Here is a 26,641-nt window from a genome sequence, read left to right on the forward strand (position 1 = left end):
GTGTGTAGAGGAGTGTTATGTGAAAATATTGGAAGATATTTATAACGATTGCACAGCTACCATAGTTCTCCATAAAGACAGCAATAAAATCCCAATAAGGAAAGGTGTCCGGCAGGGAGACACGACCTCGCCTATGCTATTCACTGCCCGTTTACAGGAGGTATTCCGGGGCCTGAAATGGGAACAGTTGGGAATAAGAGTTAATGGAGAATACGTAAGTAATTTGCAATTCGCTGATGACATTGCCTTGCTAAGCCACTCAGGACAAGAACTGCAAAGCATGATCAATGAATCAGACAGGCAGAGCAGAACGGTGGGGCTAAAAATTAACATGCAGAAAACCAAAGTAATATTCAACAGTCTAGCAAGAGAATAGCAGTTCGTCATTGATGGCGCCATGCAGAAAGTAGTAAGAGAATACGTCTACTTAGGGCAGCTATTGACAGCTGATCCGGATCATGAGAGGGAAATAACTAGAAGAATAAGAATGGGGTGGAGCGCATGTGGCAGGTTCTTTCGGATCATGCACGGCAGTTTACCAATATCCCCGAAGAGAAAAGTCTACAACAGCTGTATCCTACAGGTACTCACCTATGGGGCAGAAACGTGGAGGCTAACAAAGAGGAGGAGGAGGAAATAGACTTTAATGGATAATGGAGAGGTCTGCCTGGTTATAGGCCTGGCATGCTACTCCAGGTGAGGATGGAAGAAGAGGGTGAAAAAAAAACTGACGTCAAACATACTCAACACTCACGCACTCTCACACACACAATGATTACCAAAGTATGTCCACTAATACCGTGTCCCTTAGAAAAACTAAGAGAGCTTTTGTCCCTCGCTCAGCCGAAGTTGCATCAGTCCAGGGTCCAAGGACATGCTCCAGGTGCACGGGGTCGTCCTGACGAAGTCCTAAAGCACCTAACAGTGCCTTGTGATGAGTATTAAAGATTTGGCAGTGGCAAATCAAGTGTTCAATATCTTCGCGCACACCACATGTCGGGCACAGAGGGCTACTTGATACACCAATTTTATAAAGATAAAATTTAGAAAAGGCAACGTCCAGACAAACTCGGTGCAGGCAATTCGGCAATTTGGAGACTGGAGACCGGAGCAGTCTCCAGTCTCTAGTCTCCAGTCTCCAGTCTGCAGTCTCCAATGCTGTACTTTCCAGTATAAGGGATTTCGCGTATTATAAACCGATTTCTCTTTGATTTCCGACTCAGCAAAGTTAATAGGCTAATTACTGTGCTGTAGTTTGCCACGAACCAAACATTTACAAAGCTGGTATTTATGTATACCATTAACGCTTAGCAAATTCAGGTTATGGAGCAAGGCTGCAATCGGATGATCGTAGGCAGACCGGGTTATAACACGGATTGCCTTATTTTGGAGCCTGGACAGTTTTAACCTGTTTCTTAGTGTGGTAGTTCCCCATACAAGAATGCAGACATTAGCCACATTAGAGACATTTAGACACATTAGCCAGAAGGAACACGAAGGCGTTACCGAGTCAAGATCAGTTTGAAGGGAATGGCGGTCGGTTTCATTAATAATATTTCGATATACAACACAATCATCCGCGAATAACCTAATTTGAGGCGATACAAACTTCGGTAGATTGTTAATAAAAATTAAAAAAAAGCAGAGGGCCAAGTATACTTCCCTGGGGGACTTCAGATGTTACGGGGGCAGAAGACGAGTTAAAGCCGTTGACAGAGGTGAATTGTTTTCTATTGTAGAGGAATTGTTTTATCCATGCAATAACGTTTGGATGGAGATTTAATTTTGTCGCTTTGGTTAAGAGCCTGTGATGGGGAACGTGATCAAAAGCTTTACAAAAGTCTATAAGTACTGCGTCAACCTGCAAGCCAGCGCCTACTGTGGAAAATACGAGGTCTGTTAGAAAAGTATCCGACCTTTGCCCGAAGAAAAAAACTGGCATAACTGGAGCGTTAAAAACCTAATAACCTTCAAAGTAGCCTCCTTGGGGCTCCATATACATCTCCCAGCGGTGCTGCCATTGTTGGAAGTATTCCGAAAAGGCCCTTTTCGGAATGGAATTTAGCTCTGCTGTCGTTGCAGCCATAATGTCCATTTTTTTCTGAAATCGCGCTCCTTTCAATGGCATATTGATTTTAGGAAACAGCCCGAAGTCGTACGGGGACATATCAGGAGAGTAAGGCGCCTGTTGAACTACAGGAGTCAAGTTTTTCGTCATAAAAGTCTGAATCAAATGCGAGGAATATGCAGGAGCAATGCCGCGAGGGATGCGCCAATTTTTTGTTGACCTCAATTCCGGTCTCTTGCGCCGCACAGCACCACGTAGGCGATGGAGGACATTCCTGTAGTACTCTTTAGTCATTCTTTGGCCCTGTGGGGTGCGTACTCGTGGTGTGCCACACAGAGAGAGTCAAAAAAGCAGTCAGCATCACTTTGACATTGCTGCGCACATGGCGGGCCTTCTTTGGTCTTGGTGACGTGGAATGCGTCCTCTGTGACGACTGGGATTTGGTTTCCGGGTCGTACCTGTACACCCAAGACTCGTAGTGATTACGGCGTCGGTAAAGTCAAGGTAACTGTTTGTGGAATCCAGCATCACCTGTGAGACTTCAACACGAAGCTGCTTTTTCTTCACCGTCAGCAGCTTCGGCACGAACTTCGCCGCAACTCTCTCCATGGCCAAATCTTCGGTGATAATGGAATGTGCTGAAAAATTGCTGATGTCCACCTCTTCCGCAATTTCTCGGATAGTCACACAACAGTCCCGCATCACCACAGCGTTCACTTCGGCAATTACCTGGTCATTTCGGCATGTTGATGGCGGACCGGAGCGTGGCTCTCTCTCCACGGTTGTGCGGCCGTCTTTAAACCAGTTGCACCACTGCTTATTCTGTGTGCTGCTCATAGCATCATCACCGAAAGCCGCCTGAACATTTCGAATGGTTTTCACATGGCTATCGCCAAGTTTCTGGCCAAATTTGAGGTAGTAGCGCTGCTCCTCTCGCGCCGCCATTTTCCTTGCAACAAAAAAGCGACGAGAGCACTGCGCACTGCCTCACTCAAACGTTGCTTCCCAGCGACTGACGCTATCGGTAGGCGGGAAAAAATTCCTGCATGCGCACGAGGGTTCAAGGTCGGCTGCTGTTAGCGCGCTTGTTTCAAATCCATCAGGTGTTCGTAAAAAAAAATTAAAGTCGGATACTTTTCTAACATACCTCGTATGTCGTTAGTAAATACAGCTAGTTGGGTGTCGCATGAATAACCCCTGCGATAACCATGCTGGTATTTGAAAACGATATTGTGTCCCTCTAGATAATTAATTATTTCAGTATGAATTATGTGCTCCAGGAGGTTACAGATATTGCTGGTTAATGAGATAGGGCGATAGTTAAGTGGAATGGTGTGGTCTCCGGATTTGAAAATGGGTATTACTTTCGCTGTACGCCAGTCATCAGGAATTGCACCAGATGATAATGATTGTGAAAAAAGTGATGTAAATACTTGATAGAGGTTTAGAGAGACATTCTTTAGTGTTGTGTTATTAAATCCAAGATGATCAGAGCTAGTAGGAATTTTGAGGTTAGTGAAAAGGGCAAGAATGCCTGATTCACTAATGATAATATCTGGCATGGAAGTGACGGAAGATGTCTATAACATGGGCGAGGAAGTGGTGTCTTCATCGGTGACACTGAAACGAATCCGTCGTTAAGAAGCTGTGCACACTCAGTGTCAGTGCCTGGATCATCGTCAGGAATGATTATTTTTTTATTATTTATTTCATACTGCAGATCGTCTTACAGATCCAAGCAGAACAAGATAACACAGATACACGAGTAACAAGTAAAATAAAAAGAAATAACAAGTAAAATAGAAAGAAAAACTAAAACTAAAGATAAAAAAGGCATGCAGGATGACTATGCGCTTACATTTTATCATGTCAGAGAATTCATTCACTGATGGTACGCGGGAAAAAGGAAAATTTAAAAGTGTCAGTTCTAGCAAAGTACGGGGTAAGTGAACCGGGATGATGGTGACGTGTGATGCGTGTAGCTAAAAACGATAAATAGGGTGCAGGATCAAGAGCCAGTTTGTTATTTATGAGCAAGGAAAGAAATTCTCGTCGAATATTTTTTCTTCTTATCTCAAGAGGTTGGATACGGTTAGATTTCATTAGCTCAGACGGAGAATCAAAAGGTGAAAATTTAGAATAAATAAATCTTATGGCTTTTCTTTGGATTCTTTCAATTTTCTTAATATTAGTATTAATATAAGGATCCCACACCACGCATGCATTTTCGAGCTTAGGCCTGATTAGTGAGTTAATCGCGAGAAGTTTAACCTGAGGGGGAGCTTTGGAAAGTTTATTTCTTAAAAAATAGAGTTTGCGAAAGGCGGACGAACAGATATTTTCCACATGTGAATTCCAGGACAGATTGTTAGTTAATGTTACACCCAGGTATTTAAAACTGGAAACTTCCTTTAGTGGTGTTTGTCCGAGATGGTACCTGTGCTCAAAAATATTTTTTTTACGTGTCACGCGAAGGAAGTTTGTTTTTTCTTTGTTTAAAGCCATGTCCCATTTCTGGCACCAGGTAAGGATGTTAGTTAGAGAAGTGTTTAGGTCAATCTGGTTATTTGAACATGTAATATCTCTGTACAGCAAGCAGTCATCCGCAAACAATCGAATCTCAACGCCCGGAGCAGTTGTGTCGACGATGTCATTAATATATAGTAAGAACAATAAAGGCCCAATTACGCTCCCCTGAGGCACTCCAGAAGTGACTGAAAGTACTTCTGGAGTGAAGTAGTAAGAAGTACTATTTCGTGCTGGGAACTCGAATTGATGACGCGCCAGAATCTATGAGAGTTATTGGTTAACATGGTGGACAGGTCGTGACTGAAGAAATGATGACGAGTTGTTTTAAGCAGTGACTGATATTCATGATCGCAATGCCTGCACTTTGCCCATGATGATGGAAGACCTGTTTTGACTGCTTGGCGGTACAAGAGTTTTTCCTTCTTATTAAGACGACGAAGGGAATTTGTGGGCTCTCTGTGGGCTCGGTGGCTGTGCCACAACACTGCCAGCTAACCCTATGGTTTTCGCCATGCAGGTGTTCATCGCCGGAGTCACTTGCATGTTGCCCGCTCTGCTGACTTCGCACTGGTGTGTGCCATCGAGGCATGCGCCGGAGTGGAAACAAAGCGAACTGGACATCGGCATCATGACTGTCATCGCCGCTGCAACACGTGCGCAAGCACCAACAGTGGATGCCTGGGAACTCGACCGACATTGGGCGGCCCAAGCGACAGGGACAGCAATCCATCAGCAACATATAAAAGGACAGCGACCTTCAGCAGCACTCTGTGGGCTCGGTGGCTGTGCCACAACACTGCCAGCTAACCCTATGGTTTTCGCCATGCAGGTTAGTAAAACGGAATCCCTTTCTAAAAAATCTAGCAATTACGCTTTGATACAGCTACCGAGCCCTCAGATGTGCCTTGCCATTGTAACTGAATGTGTATCCGTGATTCGTTCATTGCTGTTGTTGTCGGGGGACATTGAAACCAACCCGGCCCTAACGATAATTCCGCCGTACTAAGTGAACTACAAAAAATTATGGCTGAGGCTTAGCTAAGGTTAAGCCTAGTCAGATGCGAAGCATATTGGTGGCTAGGCTTGGTAATACATGGCTTTCCTTGGTTGCATACTTGGTCATTTTAATACAACCACTAGAAGCCTTCGTCGTGGGGGAAGACAACGGCATGGCTACAGCGGAACGCCGACTAACCCCGAGACGCGCGTTGGGTGAGCGCCTGGATTGCCACGGAAGCCGCGTCTGCCTGCCCGGTGGAGCGAGCGTTTCACAAACACCGAGTGTGAACGCGCGTTCGAAATGCGCGGGAATGCCGCTCGAGGACATTCCGGCGTCTGTGCGATGGCATCGTCACGACGACGTCACGGTGTCACGTGGCGTGACGGCTAGGGTCCCACGGCGACGGCGCGAGGTGGAGGCCGCCTCTCTCATCCGGTGTCACGTGGTGTGACGTCACGGTGTCACGTGGTGTGACGTTTAGGAGTCCCACGCCGACGGCGTGAGTGGTAGCTCTAGCAATATGCTTCGTATAAAATTAAATGCCGGTCAAGAGACTCTAATCGCGGAAATACAAGATCTGAAGCACCAACTAGCTACAGACAAGAAAATACTTGATCTTAGCCAAACGATGGCTCAAGTAGAGAGTCAGCACGAAAACCTAATGACTCTGCAAACAGAAATTGACAGCGCCAAAGGTGAAACAGTCCAAACTAACCAGCTCATATGCAGATTAGAAACCCGCATTGATGATTTAGAAAACCGATCCCGAAGAAACAACCTGATATTTTACGCATACGCGACACAAACCCATCTGAAACCTCTGCGCAATCGGAACAACTAATAATTGATGAATGCAATACCCTCTTAAACATAAATTTAGACACAAAATAAATTGACCGTCTCTTCGCATCGACCGCCATTCTGACAGCACAGACCGTCCAATCATCGTAAAGCTCACATACCACCAAACTAAACAGCTCATCTTGGCTAATGGACGCAAGTTGAAGGGTACCGATATTAGTATCGGCGAAGATTTTTCACGGCCTGTGAGAACTGCTCGCAAACACCTTGTTGCGTTTGCAAAAGAGAAAAAAGTAGCTTTCGCCCTTCCTTTCAAAACCCTTTTCATTGGCCCGAAGCGCTATTACTACGATGCATCATCAGAAACAGTCAAAGAAATCTCATAGCTATCATCTCGCGATATCAGGGTAAGAAACTGTTCCCATCCTACGCCCCAGCACAAGCTTTCATTTTCCGTTATCTTTAATAACATTCGTAGCTTTCTTCCGAAACGCGATACCGTATTCAACCTCATGTCATCATCTGATAGTAAACTGCTCATCCTAACAGAAACCTGGTTGACCAAGGATGTTAGCGACCATGAAATGCAGACAGACTTTCCCGGTTTTCGCATTTATCGCAAAGGTCGTAAAGAAACACGAGGTGGGGGGGTGTTTAATAGCAGCAAGCCAGCAGTTGTCATGTACGCCAATCAACCTTGTCTCAGATCTGGAAATTCTTTGGCTTCTCATTCGACCCTCGCCCCAAACAGTGTTGCTGGGTGTCTGCTACCGCCCTCCAAACAGTAATGCTGATTTCTGCGCAAAATTAAATAAAATTCTGTGTGACGTTGCTACATCACACCCTAATGCACATATCCTACTATTCGGTGACTTTAACTTTCCAAATATTGATTGGCGTACCCAAACGGCTGCTAACACTGAATGAAATTATTTTCTTGACGTATGTCTTAATTCTAACCTTACGCAACTCATTTCGGAGCCGACACGTGTAGCAGAAAACTCCGCCACTATTGTAGACCTGATACTAACAAACCACCCGGAAAGCCTAATGTCTATTTGTTTCCTACCAGATATCAGTGATCACAAGGTAATCCATGCCACATTTTCCTTTGCTCCAAAACCACGTGTCACTCACAAAAAAGCTATCGCCCTGTACGATAAAGGGAACTATGAGACCATAAATAATGAACTAACTGCCTTCCTTCCATCCTTTGAAGCATCATTTCATAACAGATCTCCTGAAGACAACTGGATTATATTTAAAACTAAGGTACACGAACTAACAAACAAATTCATTCCGAAAACCACTTTTCATGAAAATCGCCACAAACCATGGTTTACAAGGTTCATAAAACGAATAGAAAATAAGACAAAAAGACTTTTCCGCGCAGCCAAACTTAGACCGAGCACTTCAGCATGGAATAAATACTACGCAGCCGAAAAAGATTATCTAGCAGCTATCCGCGACGCAAAGCACTCTTTTTTTCCAAAATGATTTGCCTAACATCCTACGCCACAGCCCAGAAAAATTTTGGAAAATAATAAACCCCCAACAGCCCCGCGAAGTTATTCTCACTAACGAATGTGATGAAATAATCACAGATGCTGACAGTGCAGACATGTTTAATCACGCATTTTCATCTGTATTTACCAAGGATACCGGCCTACTTTCCGCGTCTACCCTTCCCAGAAACATAACGAATAACATGCCGGCCACAACGTTCTCGGTTGATGGCGTCGCTTCCCAAATTCAAAATATTAAACTCTCATCATCAGCCGGCATCGACGAAATCAACTCGAAAGTGTTAAAAAATACCAAACAAACCTCTGCAAAATTTTTGTGCCTCATATTTTCGCAGCCATTATCTACAGGTATTTTGCCTCACGACTGGAAGGTGGGAAAGGTCGTTCCCGTCTACAAATCAGGTAATAAAAATTCCCCTTTGAATTATCGTCCCATCTCACTAACCAGCGTGCCGTGCAAGATCATGGAACATGTCATATACTCGCAAATCATGAACTTCTTAGATACTAGCAACTTCTTTCACTCTTCACAACATGGATTTAGGAAAGGATTTTCATGTGAAACACAGTTGGCACTTTTTCTACATGACCTGCATGCAAATCTTGACTAACATCCAGACTGACGCTGTATTTTTAGATTACACTAAAGCATTCGATAAAGTATCCCACCGACGCTTGCAGCTAAAACTTTCCCTCTTAAATTTACACCCACATGTCTTAAGATGGTTAGAACAGTTTACTAATCGTACTCAATCCATGCTCATAAACAGCCAGTCGTCTAGCCCCCTACCCGTAACCTCAGGCCTCCCACAAGGGTCCGTCCTTGTTCCTCTTCTTTTCTTAATATACATTAACGATTTACCCTTGCATGTGTCTTCCTCAATCCGCTTATTTGCTGACGGCTGCGTTATTTATCGTACAGTAACTAACATCTCAGACAAAAACGCTCTTCAGACCGACCTTAACAGTGTACAAAAATGGTGCAACCAGTGGTTATTGACTCTTAACCCTAACAAATGTAAGCTCATGTCATTCACCCGAAGTCTTAGACCTTTTCGTTCTGCTTACACAATAGACAACCTACCAATAGAATCTGTGCAAACATTAAAGTAACTAGGAGTCACACTATCAACTAACCTATCCTGGAATGCGCATATTGTGAACATCATTTCATCGGTCAACAAAAATCTAGGTTTCCTCAAACGCCACATACGCCATGCACCAAAAGGCTTAAAATACTAGCATATCAGTCACTGATAAGACCTAAACTTGAATACGCTCCAGCCATCTGGGATCCCCCTCAAAATTATCTGAAGGCTAACCTTGACGAAGTTCGAAATCGTGCTGTTAGATTCATTCATTCCGCATACTCATACGACATCAGTGTATTGTCTTTAAAAGCTGAAATTAACTTGTCACTTCTTTCCCATCGCCGGCGCATTGCTAGTCTCTGCCTTTTTCATAAATTCTTCAACAGTTCATTGCACGAAGCACCCTACATCGTACGCCGCATGCACATATCCAAGCGCATTGGTCATACGCTTCAAGTTGTTCGTCCACGCTCCCGTACCACTGGATTCTCGGCCTCGTTTTTTGCCAGAGCAACATCCGACTGGAACGGCCTTTCCCATCAAGTCGCATCCATTACCTGTCCATCAAGATTCCACCAAGAGTTAACGCAGCTGATGTTAGATTAAACCAAACCTCATGTTATATCTGTAGCCCCACCCCTTATGTAATACCCCTGAAAAGGGGTCTTTAAGGAAATAAACTGAACTGAACTGAACCAAGGTGCATTTCTATGATATCTGATGGTAATTACTGGCACAAACTTGTCAACACGATTAGTCAATGTGTCTTTTAAGCGATTGCCAATTCTTGTCAACACGATTAGTCAATGTGTCTTTTGAGCGATTGCCAATTTTTGTTCGACAGAGCGAGATGAATAGTGAGCTAGGAAGCCATCCGAAAACGATTGCAGTGTACAGTTAATCCCATCAAAATTAGCGCGGTTGTAGCAATGAATTCGCTTAGTGGATGATTTCTTTCTACCGAATGGACGAGTGATGTACCCGGTGATGATTTCATGATCGGATAGGTCTTGTAAATGCAAGAAATCGGAAGAAACTTCAGGGTTATTTGTTAGGACGAGATGAAGAATATTTGCCATTGTGGCAGAGCGCAGGGTAGGATCAGTGATAAGTTGAACAAGCGAAAAATGTAAGCTGGTATGAAGGAACATGTGGGCTTCCGGATCGCTGGGGTTAACCGTAAGATTAGGCCAATCAATGTTTGGGAAGTTAAAATCACCAAATACAAGAAAAATGGAGTCAGGAAAGCGCACATATAAGTCACTCAAATATCTATGAAATTCACTTGAAAATGTGGCAGACATATCTGGCGGTCGGTAGAAGGCAGCAATAACAACTTCAATGACAACGATTTTGCACCGTATCCAAACACATTCAAGAAAAGCAGTGACAGCGATCGAGACAGCAGATATTTCTTTTTTTTTGTAGCAATAATTTTCCTATCACAACGAAAAAAGCAAAATTCGGATTCACTGAGAAGAATATGAGCATCCGGAATAGAATCATCCAACCAAGTTTCAGTTAATATCAGAAGCGAAGCGCACGTTGAATCGACGAGGGAAGAAAGGGCAACAGATTTTGAAAGTACATTTCGGATACTAGTGAAAAGGAAATTAATACTATTCTCTGAACTAAGACGAGTGTTCAACGAGGATGGTGAAGACGTTGGAAAGGATGACGTGGCTGTTGGAACCGGTCAGTCGGTCGTGGAAAGACCAACTGGCCCCCTTCGGCCACTGGGGACATCCCACAGATAAGTATCCTTATTGATATGCAATTAATCGAAAGCAATGCGCACGCGGTCTGCATCTTTCTTAATCGTTTTGGAGAACTGAAGCAGCTGGCGGAGTTTGTTACGGACAGCAAGCGAATAATCACGTCCAATGCAAAAATATTTTTCCTTTAGCCTGCGGCCGTTTCTCACAATGGCTTCAATTTCTTTATCTTCGATGAACTTCGCTATAATTGGCCTTGCCTTCTCGGTCGAGAAACGGCCCAGACGATGTAGCCTAGCAACGGAAGTAATAGTGACGCCAAGCTTATCGCGGCAGAAGTCGTTCACAAGTTGCTCTGAGGTCTCCCAACTTTCAGGCGAGTCACTATCGGCGATACTATAGAACAGAACATTTGAACGTCGCGACCGGTTTTCTAGGTCATCAATTTTATTCACGATGTTAGACAACAGAGTTTCCAGATTTGCCGAAGTACTAACAGATGAAGCCAATTCAAAGTTTGCTTCAAGTTCTTGAACATGTTTGGTTAGATTTTCAAGGCCTGCTTTTAGTGCGGCATGAATATTTAGCACTTTTTTACTGCTTCAATAAGAGTCGCGTTGCTTGCTTCAAATCGCAATGCGGTTCCTGCCACGGTGTCTAATTTCTCTTCCTGCGCCTTTGCCATGGGCCCTGGGTTTACTTCTCCGTCTCCACTGAGAAGCAACAAGCGCAAAACAAAGAACAGCAGAGCAAGCAAACTTGAAAGGGTGGGCGGCCACGACACTGCCAAAAGGCAAACATCATTGCTTCGGTAACACCGAGTTTGAAGGTAACTAACCTGTACACATACGGATGATGAGCGACAAGACATTGTGGCAGCATCGTGGCCCAGAGCGTCGTCCAAAAGTGCGCACTTTTCAAGGGGCGCAGTAGGTAGCATCATCCCGCGCTGCCCGACCAGTAAAGTGAACGTATCCAGAAACGGCGGTGGTCGAAGCAGCAGACACGAAGACAGGTCGCAGCAGATTGGCGGTTCGTCCTTGCCAGGGTATTTGCTCACGCACGGTTCTTCGTCCCGGGTATCAGCTAGCTGCACTGCGGGCAGCGACAACAGCTGTCCCAGGAGTGGCAGCAGCAAAACCTGTAGAAATACAGACGATGAGCGACGAGACACTGTGGCAGTGTCGTGCCCCTGGCGACCAGTGCTTAGGTTCAAAAGTTTGGTCTGAAGTTTTAATGCTGTTACGCTGGTATTCAAAGAGTAATCGGAGTGAATGAATCTTACAGAGCTATTTTGCAAAGCTTCAAGGGCGTTAGCTAGATAAGTTTGATGCGGATGCCGTATTAGAAATGCGTATTTTAGCCTAAACCGGATTAGCGACTTATAGTCCAGTAGTTGCACGTGTGGTAGACATGACGTAGGTGACGTTTCAGAAATCCGAGATCGGTTCGCTGATGATATGGCGTTAGTGATAACAGTGCGCCAGGAAAGATTACTGCTTAAGGTTAAGGCAAGGTATTTATAAGGTTTTGAAAGTTCGATAGCAGAATTGAGGACAGCGTAGTTAAAAAAGACGGGTTGTTGGCGGCGGTGGAGGAAGACAAGTTTGGATTTGTTAGCATTTAGCTTTATGAAGCATTAGTGGCACCAGCAATGAACGTGATTAAAATCATTTTGAAGACTTGCTCGAGATATGTTGATTATTGTGCGATAGATGAGACAATCGCCTGCAAACATCCCAACGTTACACGTTCGATGCATTGGCATATCGTTAAGATATATTAGAAACAGCAGTGGACTAAGGACAGAGCCATGTGGGACGCCTGATGTTACTGCGAGGGAGGTAGAATTTTTGTTGTTAACTGAAAACAAACTGGGGGCGGTTTGTTAGAAATTCCGTGGCAAAAATGTTAGGATGTAAATTTAGCGGCTCTAGCTTTATTAACAAACGTGCGTGAGGTACGGTGTCAAAGGCTGTTGCAAAATCTAAGAAAATGGCCTCAATTTGGATGTTACAATCGAGATTAGTATGCCGATCATGAACGAAAAGTGCGAGTTCGGTTTAGCAAAAAAAGCCCTTGAGGAAGCCATGCTGTGAAGCATGAAAAAACTTGTTACTATCAAGATGGTTCATAATTTGGGAATAAACGACATGTTCTATGATTTTACAGCGGACACTGGTTAAAGAAATGGGGCGTTAATTGAGGGGAGATTCCTCGTCACCTGATTTGTGCAGTGGGACGACCTTCCCCACTTTCCAGTCATCCGGCAGGCTTCCTATAGCAAGGAATTGTGTGAACAACAATGACTGGTATTCAACCGTGATGCACTTAGTGCTTTTTAACAGTTTCTAATCGATTTCCTCAATGAGAGCTGATGACGATAGCTTCATATATTTTATTGTAGACAAAATACCATCATAAATACTATCATCAGGGTATAGGGATCAAAGTAGTAGGCAGTAGTAGGCGGTGCAGCAGTGCATTAGTGGGCGGTGAAAGTCTTGGAGCGTATTTTAGAATGCAGACTTGTTTTTGGCAAAAGCGAAAAGGTGCTTGCGGGAATTTCTGACCGCACAAGAAAAATCTTCGCCAACGCTGTAGCCTATGTTCTTAAATTGCTTCCCATTAGAAAGAATGGCTTCTTTTGTTCTGAGAATGAATATTTGCCAATTATGGGGCGGGGTCGATCTTCAGTGTGCTGGCTGAGGCGGTTCGCGCGCTCAACGTGAGCAGCGTCAACTGTTACATGCCGTGTATCAGAACAAAGACGGATAAGGGCTTGTTCCGATTCAGCAAAAGTTTGTGTGGTTGGTGTCCGGGAGGCCACGGAATATAAAATTATTTCGTCGTGCGCGGTTTTTGGAATCGTTCATACAGGCTTCCAAATCCCGCAAAAAGTGATATGTTTGGACGGTGCCCGTCTTTAATGTGTGTATGTCGGTTTTTAGGGTTAAGAGGTCTTTGCGTTGGGTTTCCAGGTCCGCCAAACACCTGACCAGTTAGTATTGGTAACGTCTAAATGACTTTTGAGAGATTTCACATCCGCCAGTATTTCTGCCTGTCCAGCGGACAGTTTTTGCAACTCAGCAAAGAGAGTGTCGGGTCCTGGATTTGTTTTGATATCACCTGATAATAATATCAGCGCACGAATAACGCTCGCACATTGAGCAACCAGGCAAAAGCAGCGCTGTGCGCTCGGCAGCTGCACCAAGACATAGTTACCGGATCTCTTAGACAATTAGTTGGGGTAACTGACCTGCCTTGTGAAGGCAAACTGGTTAGCGATCCGTACAATGGCACAGCCGCACAGTCCACAGAACGCAGATGACTGCCGCTGGTCTTTTATCCATGTAATTCCTGCAGTTGTTGATGACGATGGGACTTCCCACGTTTGGAGGATGGTTCCTATGTGGGAAGATGGCGCCAAGAAACATTCCGGAGTGGCGCAAAGGGCTGGAAAGTTCTGTTCACAGTGGCGAAAACCTTCAGCGCCACTACTGCCGACTCATGTTTGACACCTCGTGCTACTCGACAAGCCAGCCGACACGAGGGTAGCGCCCAGGTGGGCGGCTAACATGGTAGGGACTTGCATTGTGAAGGCATACTCGTTAGCAATCCGTGCGATGGCACAGCCGCAGAGTCATGCGAAATGACTCTCTACCGTCCTCGCTCTAAGAACTCATAGGCGTAGCCTCCAACTGACTGCATTACAGGAGAGCGCAACCTCTCCCTTCGTTACACCTCAGACTTTCATGAATGTCCGCACCCAGCGAGGTTACACGAGAACGCAAACCCTCGCGGCTCTATTCGCACCAGCGTGCTTTAGCTCTCCTCGTTGTACAACACTCCGGTTAACTGGAGGTAACAAGCAAAAATGAATCAAGCCACTAATCAGTGAAATTGGCAGCGTACAACTCAGTCATATCTCTGTCTTTAGAGCGTGTTGCACGAGAGGGCATCACTCCTCCCAGCGAATCCCCGAAGGTCACGGCCAATGCCTCCTGCGGTAGAGCCTGCGGTACACGGCCATCCGAAGAGTGTCAAGACTAATTCTTTATATTCCCTTTAGAGGTACAGGACCCGCCGTGAATTTAGTTACTGCCACTTGGGTGAAGGCTCAGCCAAGTTCTCCAAAACCTATTCTCAGCCAGATTTCCACATGCGCTGACATGAGCCCGGCTGATGAGAGGAAGATATTTTGTAACGCTTCTTCCGCCTCTGCTCTTTAGACTTATCTTCAAGTGTAACGGACACTCCAAGGGAAGGCAAGGATTGCACGGGGTGACACGCAGTTACGTGAGAGGATTGGCACCCCTATTGAAAAATCCGGTATCGCGGCAAACCGGATTTTACCGGAACATATCGGTTTCATACCGATCCGGTATCACTCTCATGCCGGCGAGACCCGTCCGGTTTGATGGCTATACCGGTTCATACCGGTCCGGTATCGATCCCAAACCGGACAGACCACTCCGGTACCGAGCTCATACCGGACAGTCCATTCCCGGTTCGAAGCTCAAACCGGACAGACCAGTCCGGTACGGAGCTCAAACCGGACAGACAGTCCGGTACGGAGCTCAAACTAGACATACCAGCCTGTATTCAGAGCGATATGTGCTGCGGTTTTGGTACTTGGTATGCAGATTGACTGTTGTACGCCAGCAGATGTTTTTTAGGGAAAGGGGGGGGGGGGGGGGGGTCAGCGTGCGCATAAGTGCGATAATCAACACATACACGGTTTTGTTGAAAGGGCTAGGAAAAGAAAAGGGCTAAGCGTGAGCTTCTCAGTGGCAAAACATGCAGTTTGTGCATGAAAGGCGGGGGCTACATGAAGGGGTTTTGCGGGCAACCGCCATATTGGCTTCCCGTGCAGCACCCTGACAAAGCCAGGGCGGCTGTGTGCGGGCAAACGGCTAGTATACATCCGCCAGCAGCCTTCCTAAGTCCTGCGCAGATTACTCTGGTTTTCACAGTGCAGAACTTCACGACTGGCTGATAAACATGGCGAGCCTCTGGTGACTGCGCCAGAGGCTCCAAAAGGTTTGTTACTGTCGCGTTCATTGCAGCAGCTGTTCGCTAGCAGCAGTCTGTAGTGACGCATCGATGAAGAATGAAAATTCTTGGTTTTCGTGCAGGAATTCTTTGCACTTCTTCTCCGTCAAGTGATTGCCCATTGATAACTCAACTTGTCCAAGCGCCATCGCGAGCGGCCCCACCCTTCACTCTATCAGGAAGAGATACTAATCACAAATCGCCGAGAACATTTCTATCGATGAACAAGAAAAGGTTACCTAGTGAAAAGGTACAGTACTAGAGGGAACAAAATAAAAACAAACTCCCGTAGAAACGTCACACGAGTAACCTGTCTTTGCGCACTTTTTGTTTCACGTTTTTTTCTTTCCTCTCACCACCGCCTTCCCTGCTTTTCCTGGGTCCACTCTCAAAAAAAAAAAACCTGCTCAACCCTGTTTTTCCTGTCTGCCTTTGTTCCTTCCGCGAGGTCTCCTTTGTGTCTGTCCTGTCCCTCCCAGCCCCCTTCCCCGAAATGGCGAGGAGGCTCTACAGCCCACTACCGAACATTTTAAGCCGCCCTCCCTACCACACTCCCCGCGACGCTCCATGAAGTGGAGAGGGGGCTCCGATTCTACTTGTTCACTGTGTCCGGTCGCGTTTGTTTGGAACAGGTTTTTCTTTCCTGCCGTTGGGTTGAGTGTCAAGGGATGAAGGTAGCTGCGAAAACACGCTGGCACTCGCTAGTCCTCGTTGAATTTGTGTTATACAGTTTTTTGTGCCTTTCATCGTGTTGCTTGATCAATCCACGATCGAAGATGACATCGCCTTCCATGCGTACGTCCAGTGCAAATATGGTGGAACCCTATCGTCCTTCTCTCAGTGTTGAATGACTTCGCTCCGAAAGACGTAAGTGGTGAACCGTGACATTTACAGACATTTGACCGGTGGAGACCACGGCGGTGAAGGCGGATTTTATGACGGCGACGTCATGCTGCTAGGACGTAAGTACGCATTTCAAATGACCCTTTTTTTTAAGTACTGGCTCCGTCTCGGTTATATGCTCGGCGTCAACAGAAACGTTCTAACTGTCCAGTGTCTTTTTAACTAGCAATTTGTGCATTGCACAGCGTAGAGGGACGAAATAGCTCAAAATTTTCTTTCAGCTACATACCGAAATTGCTTGTCCTTCATGATAACACGACTAAAATTAGTTTTATGGTTTGTGTTCTTTCTTTACAGAGGCATATCGTGTATACGTGCGAGAGCAATCAGTGATAAGCGTCCTGAGGGCGAGCGGCTCAAGACCTTGAAAAAACATCACGCATCGCATCGATGCTGCGGTATGTGCCGTAAATAATGGAGGATGACCACGCAAGCACCGGAATCGTCCGAGCAACCTGTTTACACACCAACAATGTTACGACGCAGATTTGCAATACATTATTCATTCAAATATGGAAGGCGTGAGGTGCATTCACGATACTGAGCATTGCCAATGCTCAGGGCCTGGCGTCTTGAGACGCCTGGCTTGTCTGTGGCTTGTCTGGGCCCACGAGGGCCCGCAAATCAGAGCATGGTTTGTGCTACTGGGGTATGCATTTGTAATTATTGCATACAGGTCCACCTCGGGAATGGAATTTTTATTCCTTCGGCAACGTGGGCAGCAGTTATGGTGGCACCCTAAGATTCGCGTTTCTACAAGGACGCATCCTTTGGACGACTCCACAACTCCTGGAAAGGAGCGTTACAGGGCAAGCTTTCCATCGCAACCTGAAGTCAGAAGCCTCCACAGTGGGCAGATAGCCAATGACCCCTGAAAAGCTACAAGCCATTGGCCGTAAGTTGCATGTCACAGTGCTCAATGCATTATGTTGTGTGTCAGTGCCCAATTAAATGATAAGCTGGGGGCATTATGTACTACCAATCATATTTTCTTTTCTGCAGGTGCTTTTGTCTACTTCATTGGCCAGCACCCTGTAGAGACCCCAGCGCCGGTAGATCGTCGCGAAGAGTTAAATTATTACCTCAGTGAGTTGGTTCAAGACATGCGAAAAAAATAAACATCTTTTGGAGCTTTGATGCATTATAATACTCACCAAGCTACCAATACTTGGTAAAAGCTGGGAGCAAATAACACAATTGCACTCGACTGCAATACGAGTCGCTGATAATCGCAGATTACCAGTTTCTGAGGCTCTGTATATTGCAGCATTTGGCATGTACACTTATGGCCCCAGTTTTTGGGCAGATTTTGTCCAAGTGGGATATATTTGAAACATTTCATTCCTGCCTTTTTTTATGTGATACAGGGCCCTCCTGCATAACACGGGCCTAGCCTGTAGAATACTGGACTGTCCTTTATGCCGGTCTGAATTTTAAACCGGAACCGCATACCGGGTTATTGTACAGGATTTGCGATACCGGATTACCGGAGTATCCTGTACAAAACAGGAGAGTCCTGTATTATACAGGACTGTCCTGTTTTATACAGGATATTCCGGTAATCCGGTATCGTAAATCCTGTACAATAACCCGGTATGCGGTTCCGGTTTAAAATTCATACCGGATTTTTCAGTAGGGACAGGGACGAGGTAGCAGGAGAGATATTGCAGTGGTGTTGACCCTTCGCTGGGCGCAGTCAGGCTTATGATGATGAATTTGATACCTATTTCAATAATTGATTTGTGCAGAGAATACGCACACACCGGCCGAAGGTCATGCAACCACCTGAATATATTATTCCTCCTACTTTATTTTCAGCACATGTCTGACTGACGCCTAGTGCATGCGCTGTATACCCGACCCAGTTTAGACGCCGTACAAAACGCATGGAGATTACATTGAAAAACGCATACAGATGGTCTAGCCAGTTACTTTGATTTTAAAGAACGCACTCGGGCATTGAAATTCAGCCCTCCTCTTGCCCAAATTTATCACAGAGCGTGGTATTATTGTGTACACCCGGCGGCAAAATAAGTCGGGGCACGCGAGAGTCGGTCATTATCAGATAAAACTGCATCGCCGCGCCGTCTGATGTTGCGCTTCTGGCGTCGAGACAGACATCGCAGTGCGCGTGCGCGTGCTTTCATGCTTGCAGTGAACTAGCTAACTTCCTGCAGCGTTTGGCGCTAGGGGCCGCTTTCTCTATTTGCTACGCCAGGCGCGCAGTTCGGCGGGGGCATGGCGAGGGTGAAGCATGCGCTGCTCGCTTCGCCCTGGTTGGACGGATAACGCACTGTTGCCAGATTTCTGTTTTTTTTCTGAATGAGCTATTACTCATCGCTGCTGGTACGGGTCCTTCTCACTTCCTGTAACCACGCTGGACGCGTTGCGGTTTCCACGCTCGCTAGAAGTGAGCATAATGCTCTGAAAGAGCGCGATTACACGTGATAGTTCCGAAAACAATTTGCTGTGTATCATTACAGCTTTCACAGTCGTTCACTGCGAATATGTGAAACAACAGTTTGTCTGTTTAATGATAGCGCGGTGCAGCGGCAAGTATTGGCGCTGACGAGTTTTATCTTTGTCGGTACATGTGCATGTTCGTCACTGAAGACTTTGAATAACACGCCACCCTGCCGAACAGTTCCAAGCGCTCAAGCATTTGCTCGCCATAGTAGTAGTAGTACAAAACATTTATTTATAGAAGTGGTTTCCGGGCAAGGGCGCGGTTGGTCGAGTCCTCAGTCCGGGACTCCGTTGGCTGAAGCCGCTGCCCGAGCTCTCGCAACCAAGGCCCGTTGTGCCTCGAAGGCGAAGCTGAACGGTTTGCTTGCCATGTGCTCGTGTCTGTACTACGGTACTACGTTCCTGCCACGAAGACAAACCCTTAGAGCCATTTGTTTTTCATTCGGTTTTCTTCTGCTTCAAACAACCAAAACAAAGGGACTAAGTAGGAAATAAGTTGTAGGAAATAAAAGGTTCCAAATCTGTTGCGTTGTTCATCGCGGAAGTTCTGGTGTGCCATAAAGCCTGGCAAAAAAGAGTTTGCAGACACATGACTAAACCGCTTTGCTGTACTGATCACAACCACTCATCCAGTTCTATTATAACACAGCATTTCCCTGGCACAACTACTCCTGAAAACACGGATTTTATTTTAGTCATGTGATCGCAGTATGAACACCGCTACACGAAAGGGCAATGTATAGTATGGAGTTGTAAGCAAATGGGTTCGCTTGAACTACACAGTTTTAAAAACGTAATAGTCACATGATCCACTAAGCAGAATAAAACATTTATGAATGAAACAATGCATTCGCCGATGCCTCTTAGAAAAGGAATCTTATGAGCGCCTGGATAGACGCGAAGCATTTTCGGCTGCGTTATCGGGACTGTCTTTATTGTGGCGACAGAGTAGGTGTCCATTAAAGCGCTGAACGACAACAAGAAAACCTAAAAAAGCTAACGCGAGGGGCACCGCGCTAGCATGGACTTTTATCTACACAGTAAACGGGTTGAATTTCAGTGCTTCAACTAGAAATGACTGACTGACTGAAAAACTTTATATTTAAAATATGTACAGGGAGCGAGTGGAGCGGTCCTTAAGGGGCCGTTCCTTACAAACGCTAGGTGGGCTGATCATTACAGGAGCCTATTGTCTGTAGCTGCTGCTTGGGCGCGCCCGACCAGGGCCTTTTGGCTTGCCAGGTCAGAGCAGCCGAGCAGGGCCGCCTCCCAGTCCTCTCGGGTAGGGTTGGGTATAGGGGGAAAATGCGGGGTTGATTGGCATGCCCACACCATGTGGTAAATGTCCGAAGACTTTTCCCTACAGTGCAGGCATTGCCCTAAGCACGCAGGGTCTAAACGTTTGATGGCCGCCGGGCACAGCAGTGTTTTAGCATAGAGGCGAAGTAGTAAGGATTCCACCACCCCCGTGAGGCCCTTGCAGGGCTTAGGAAAGATATCGAGGCCGAATTGCTAATATTGGGTAATTTCTTCGAATTTAAAAGCCGGATTGAGGTCGAAATCCGCATCGGGGAACGCGAGGGCGATGCCCGGAGAGTGAGCGCGCGGGCAGCGGCGTCGGCCGCTTCGTTGCCCTCGAGACTCGTGTGCGCGGGAGTCCATACTATTGTGCGGGACGCGGCAGCCCCGAGATAACTGCTATGCTGAAGTATTCGGTATGCCAAACAAGGAATAAAGCCCCTTTCGATGCTTCTGCAGGCTTCTGCAGGATTCGGTAATGATGACCCGCGAGTCCTGATCGACGGCGGCGAGCGCGATTACCACCTATTCCGCATGAGTAATGTCTTGTGCTTTGAACGTAAGGCTGTTCACTGCGGTGTTTTTGGTGGACGACTGCGGCCGTGTATCAACACTTATGGTGTGGGCCAGTGGCGTCCGCGTAAAATACTCCGTGTTTGTTTCCATGGTAGCGTGCCAAGGCTCCCACCCGCGCGATGCGCCGGCCACTATGGCCATCTCGTGTTATGTTGGCCGGAAGAGGGCGTACGTGCAGGCCGTATCGCCAGATTTCCAGAATGCGGCTGTAGCGAGAATCCTTTATCTTCAACCGCTCGTCATGTGTTCTCGCTTCTCATTGGCCGGCGATATTTTTTAAAGCTATAAAAGTCTCGAGAACCGAACAAAGGTTCGTCGTGTACTGAAATGGCACCACGTGTTCCGAAGACTCATCGCTAGACTTTTCGCAGAGAGAGATATGCTGAGGATCCGGCAGGTCGAAGACAACGTTGAGTGGTAACAAGGTACCCATGTGGGCTAGTTGGTGTACATCAGACATAACTTCACCAGCGAAAGAACGAGACACGAGGAGAAGAACACAGGACAACGCTGGTCTAGAAACTCGGGGAGGTAAGCCAAATTTAGGGCCGTTCTGCAGAAACGCATCCACTCGTTGGATTCACGACGTCTGCAGGAACACCGTCGTTTCGTGGGTCAGCTCACCGAGTGGTACTGATGTTCTGAGACGGCAGCTACCAAGAAAGGAGAGGATAACAACGAGAGCCTCCTCGCGGAATGACACCGCTACGTACATGGACGGTGTAAGAGTTCCGCAGGCCCTAAATTTGGCTTTCCTCCCCGAGTTTCAAGTCCAGCGTTGTCCTGTGTTCTTCTTCTCCTCGTGTCTCGTTCTTTCGCTGGTGAAGTTATGTTTAACGTTGAGCGGAATTATCCGTGCCTTCTGAGATGACGGAGCACTTGCGCATGCGAAGCGGTCCGGCAGAACAACAATTACGAAGCACGAGTACGACATACTGATTGTTGCCGCAGCATTCGTGGACCCTTTCTTGAACGCTAAAGAGATCTGCGATGAGTTGTCACTAGAAGTCTCTACTTGCACACTACGTCGCCGTTTGAAAGCAGAGCTGGGATTTCGAACTGTGCCGCAGTGAAAAAGCGGTTCCTCACCAAGCGACAGCGCCACCAACTCTTGGACTTCGCACAGGACCATCAGCACTGTAAAACAGAAAAACAGCATAATGTAAGTTTTTCTGACTGATGAATCATCATTTTGCACTCGCTGGGATCCAAAAGGCGGCCGTGGCGGCCTTCTGCTGCTGTGAATATTCCTGCATTTGCATATTGCTGCTTTTTCATATTGCTGCTTTGCATTTTGCTGCTTTGCATATGCCCAAACCTTTCGTGGATCTAATGTTATGGAGGAATTATCAAAATTGTTCCCTGAAATGAAATTATCTGTTAATCTCCGTTCCTAACTAAGCATACTGCATGCAAAAGAAATGTGCAAAACTAACTTACGATTAGCACCATCTCGAATACGAGGGACTCACGCACAACAATGCCGGTGCTGCCCGTATCCCGTAATACCGAACCAGGCTGGCCGAACACCTCACAGTGCCCCACGGGCATAGCAGCTTCCACAGGGTTGGAAGGGCAGACCATCATCTCTCCCAACTGGCCCTCTATGCGCGTTACCTCTGCAGGGTTATTGGGACGTGAATATTGAGGTGTCACGCAACAGGCGGACTCCTCACGGTCTCCTGGTCTCTTAGCTCTGCATGACTGGGCATCATGTCCTACCTCGCGACACCAGGTGCAATACAATTGCTTCGGCTTCGTCCGACAATCCGACGCCTTGTGCCCGGTATTCTCGCAAAGAAAACACCGAAGGCGGGATTGTGAACCTGAAACCTCGTCCTTGGCCTTATTTAACGTATGCTCCCCCTGCTCTTTAAAGAACAAGTTATTTTGCGCTGTGCTTCGAGAAAATGATCGGCAGCCTCCGCCAGCTTGCAAACTGTCTTGCTCTCCCGCTCACGTAAGAAAAGGGCTAAACGGGAATGACAGTTATTCAGGAATTGCTGGCTCACGACCATTTCGCGAACCACCTCAAAAGCGCGGCCTTCTCCCCGCATCTCGACCCAACGGTCAAATAAGCTAAACAACCTGACAGCATATTGCGAGGCCGTTTCGCCATCCTGGGGCTTGCTCTGGCGAAACTTTTCCCGGTACCCTTCCGCGGTAAACCTAAACCTCTGAAGCAAGGCAAGCTTCGCTTTGTCATAGTCCACGGAATCATCAGGCGAGAGCCGACCGAAGACCCTAAGTGCTTCGCCTCCAAAGCACAAGCTCAACGCCGTTGTCCACTTTTCTTTTGGCCAACCCTGCCCCGTGGCCACATGCTCAAACCTCTTTAAATAGGCTTCGAGGTCATCCCGCGCTTCATTATCCCTTTCACTGCCAGGTTTGTTTACTCACAGCTGTACACACCCTGCCGGGTTTTTTTCGCATGTTAGTTTCCTGGGAATTTTTTGCTAGTAACGCACTAAAGTGCTCTGCAGGGCATGTAGGCATGTTTATTCAGGATAATCTTATAGATATTAGTTGTACTGAATCAAATCTTCCAGCACCAATCGTGCCTGTCGGATTTCCTCTTCTTACGCGGATTTTTCGGTGGAAGGGGGACTTCATCGCTGACATCACTCGAGAAGGCACTTAGGTGGGCTCCTTTCTCGTTCTCATTATCATTGGACTCCGAATTCACAAGCAGTTTTGAATTTCTTCGTTCGTCAAAGCGTGGACGAGTGTGGCACATAGCCTCATGGCTGCTGTGCGCAGACCAAAACGAAGTGACTCGGATGTGGAAACATGCGTGCCATCTGTTGTTTAAAATTTACCCTACAAGATCTGTGAATTTACAGAGTCTCTCCATAGATGGCGCTACATGTTTACATAGTTTTTTTTTTTACACGAGTATTATTGGGAGCGCCAGGGGGTGAGTTAAAAAGCCAAAACGAGTTAACTCGGGAGAGGCAGGGGGTGTGCATATGTGGTAGCCCGAGTTATCTCGGGAGTGGCGGTGAAAGGGTTATACTGTGGTATGGATGCGTGCGGGTTAATGGAGCTGGCCGGTGCGACGCTACGCTCTTCACGGTCACTTGGAGGATTTGCGCCACCCTCCATGAGCCTTATTTGTAGCTGCAAGTTCCGCGCCTCTAACTCCAAACGTTCCTTCGCAGCCTCACGCCCCGTCTCTAAATTCCGTGCCTCTAACTCCAATCTCTGCTTCGTAGCTTCTCGCTCTAACTCCACTTTCTGCTTCGTAGCTTCTCGCTCTAACTCCAATTTCTGCTTCGCAGCTTCACGCTCAGCGGCTCTCTCTTCCCGTGCCTTACGAAGCTCGTCCTCCACCCACGCTCGCAACTCCGCGCCGCACAAGCTCATGCGCTCGCCTTAAGCAACCAACTCTGAAGCGCTCATACTGTTCCTACATTAACACAACAGGCAGAGAAATAAAACCCGACCTCGTCCTATCGTAGCGGACGCCAAATTTGTGAGGATTGTGTGAGATTGCAGGTTGTATTTTACACAAACACAAAGGTATAAGCAATAAACGAGGCGGCTTTTATAGGAAAGGAAACTAATCTTGGTTGGTAAGGGCTTGGAAAAAGGAAATGAACAAGAGAGCAACGCAAAAACACACGGAAAAAACACACGAGGGAACAGAACAAAATCCTTGCGAAAAATACAGGAAAAATAAAGTCAAAAAGGAAAGGCACACTACTTGTCTCTCATACGAGCATCGAGCGTGGAGGACTGGCTAGGTGTCGGGCAGTCAGGCAATCTCTGGGCGTTCTAGTGTCGATGTACTGTTGCCGGCGATTCCCCCGTTGGCCTTCAACGCTACCGCAGCGTCAGCTTCTGTGGGCGCCCAGCACGGTTCCCAGGTCTGGTAGCCCGGGTACGCCACGTAGGCACCAGAGGCGGCCTGTGTGGAGCAGCTGACGGATGGACGGAGAAGAGTGGCGCCTGGGCCTGGTGGTTGAGGCTCTCGACGAAGGATGTCCGGGTCTGGTGGCCCGGACGTCTGCGGCTGAGGCCCAAGCCCGGAGCTCGGGGAGCCAGCAGAACTCGTCCACGTCCGTCGCCGACCGCGCTCTTCTCTTCTCTGCCACGTAATCCTCTTCCGCCTGTCCCGGCGTACCCCTCCGCACGCGCTCCTCGTGATTTTTCGTCTTCTCCTCGCAAACGACGCTGGGTGGCGCTATCTCCTTACACAGGCCTTCATGTCAGGAACTGCGGTTGCAACAGAGGTTTGAAAAAAAATAAAAATTCTGTTCACAGGTAGGTAACAAACTTAAAAAAATTTTTTTAGGAATTGGTGAAAAGAATTTTTTTTTCCTTTTCCTTGCTCACAAAGGAAGTGTCCTCTGTATTCAAAACAACGTGAAATGTGTGAATGTACAAGACTATTTTATTTTATTTTTATTTATAGAATACTGCAGACCGTAGGGTGGGTCAAATCTGGAGGGGCAAAAGTACATAAAAAGAAGCGTGGCAAATAACATAGCAGAAAACTAACATATCAGTAATAGAACAGAGTAAAGAACAAGAAAAAACAATTCAGCAGTTATCAATAAGCAATTTTGCTAATGGCATCGATGCTGTTTACAACCTCTGGCGGGAGTTCATTCCATTGAGTTATTGCACAAGGAAAAAATGAGTATCTAAAAGCACTGATTCTAGCACTGTACAGTGTTAGTAATTACACGTGACGATGTCGTGTTAGTTGCGTTGTGATCGGTTCAATAAATAAATCAGGGCTCATGGAGAGTTTGTTATTCTTGAGTAGGAAAAGAAATTTAAATCGTTGAATTTTTCTTCGTGTTTGCAATGTCTGTATGTTGTTTTGGGCCATGAGAGTAGTTGGAGAGTCAGTAGAACGATATTTACTAAAGATGAATCTAAACAGATTTTCGCTGGATCATTTCCAGTACCTCAATGTTTGTAAGGGTCCCAAAAGGTGCATGCGTACTCAAGTCTCGGCCTGATGATGAATGTGTAGGCTAGAAGCTTTGCACTAGAACGGGCACATTTTTATCTATGCCAAAAGAAAGCAAAGTTTCCGAAAGGATACGTACACATGTTGCTCATATGTATATTCCAGCTAAGATTATTTGTTATAGTAAAACCTCAGTATTTGTATTCATTAACTTCCTCAAGCGGATGATTTGTTGAAGGGCATACGGAAATGATAGGCTACTTTTACTTTGTATATTGGTCACTTTCATAAAGACTGTTTTGTCATTGTTAAGCTTCATCTCCCATCGACTGCACCATGAGTGAATGTTGTGAAGGTTAGAATTAAGGATGACTTGGTCTTCGTAGGATCTGATTTCATAAAACAAAACACAATCATTGGCAAAAAGCCTGATTTGCACTGGTTCACTAATTACATTCACAATGTCATTGATGTAGACCAAAAACAATAATGGTCCAAGCACACTTTCTTGCGGCACGCCAGATGTGACCGGAAGGCAGTTTGAACAATGGGCGTCAATATTGACGAACTGGGCTTGGTTAGAAAGGTAAGCAGAAACACAGGCAATTATGAAAGAAGGAAGACCAATATTCTCAACCTTATATATTAGTTTGGCATGTGAAACAAGGTAGAAAGCTTTCTTAAAATC

General features: G+C 46.4%; 1 protein-coding gene and 1 pseudogene across 1 annotated transcript in view; one reads left to right on the plus strand and one right to left on the minus strand.

The window, feature by feature from the left end:
• The window catches only part of LOC149360869 (tRNA-queuosine alpha-mannosyltransferase-like), a 495,599-nt gene that overhangs the window by 15,667 nt on the left and 453,291 nt on the right, over positions 1–26,641 (minus strand). Inside the window, exon 3 of the mRNA XM_089569413.1 lies at positions 11,569–11,871. Coding sequence (XP_089425539.1) covers positions 11,569–11,578 — 10 coding nt within the window. The 5' untranslated portion in view covers positions 11,579–11,871. The remainder of the gene's footprint in view (positions 1–11,568; positions 11,872–26,641) is intronic.
• LOC149360870 (uncharacterized) lies at positions 5,097–9,621 on the plus strand (annotated as a pseudogene).

The sequence above is a fragment of the Amblyomma mixtum genome, chromosome 2 (genome assembly GCF_055824585.1).
Source record: "Amblyomma mixtum isolate Tamu chromosome 2, ASM5582458v1, whole genome shotgun sequence".
Lineage (NCBI taxonomy): Eukaryota > Metazoa > Arthropoda > Arachnida > Ixodida > Ixodidae > Amblyomma > Amblyomma mixtum.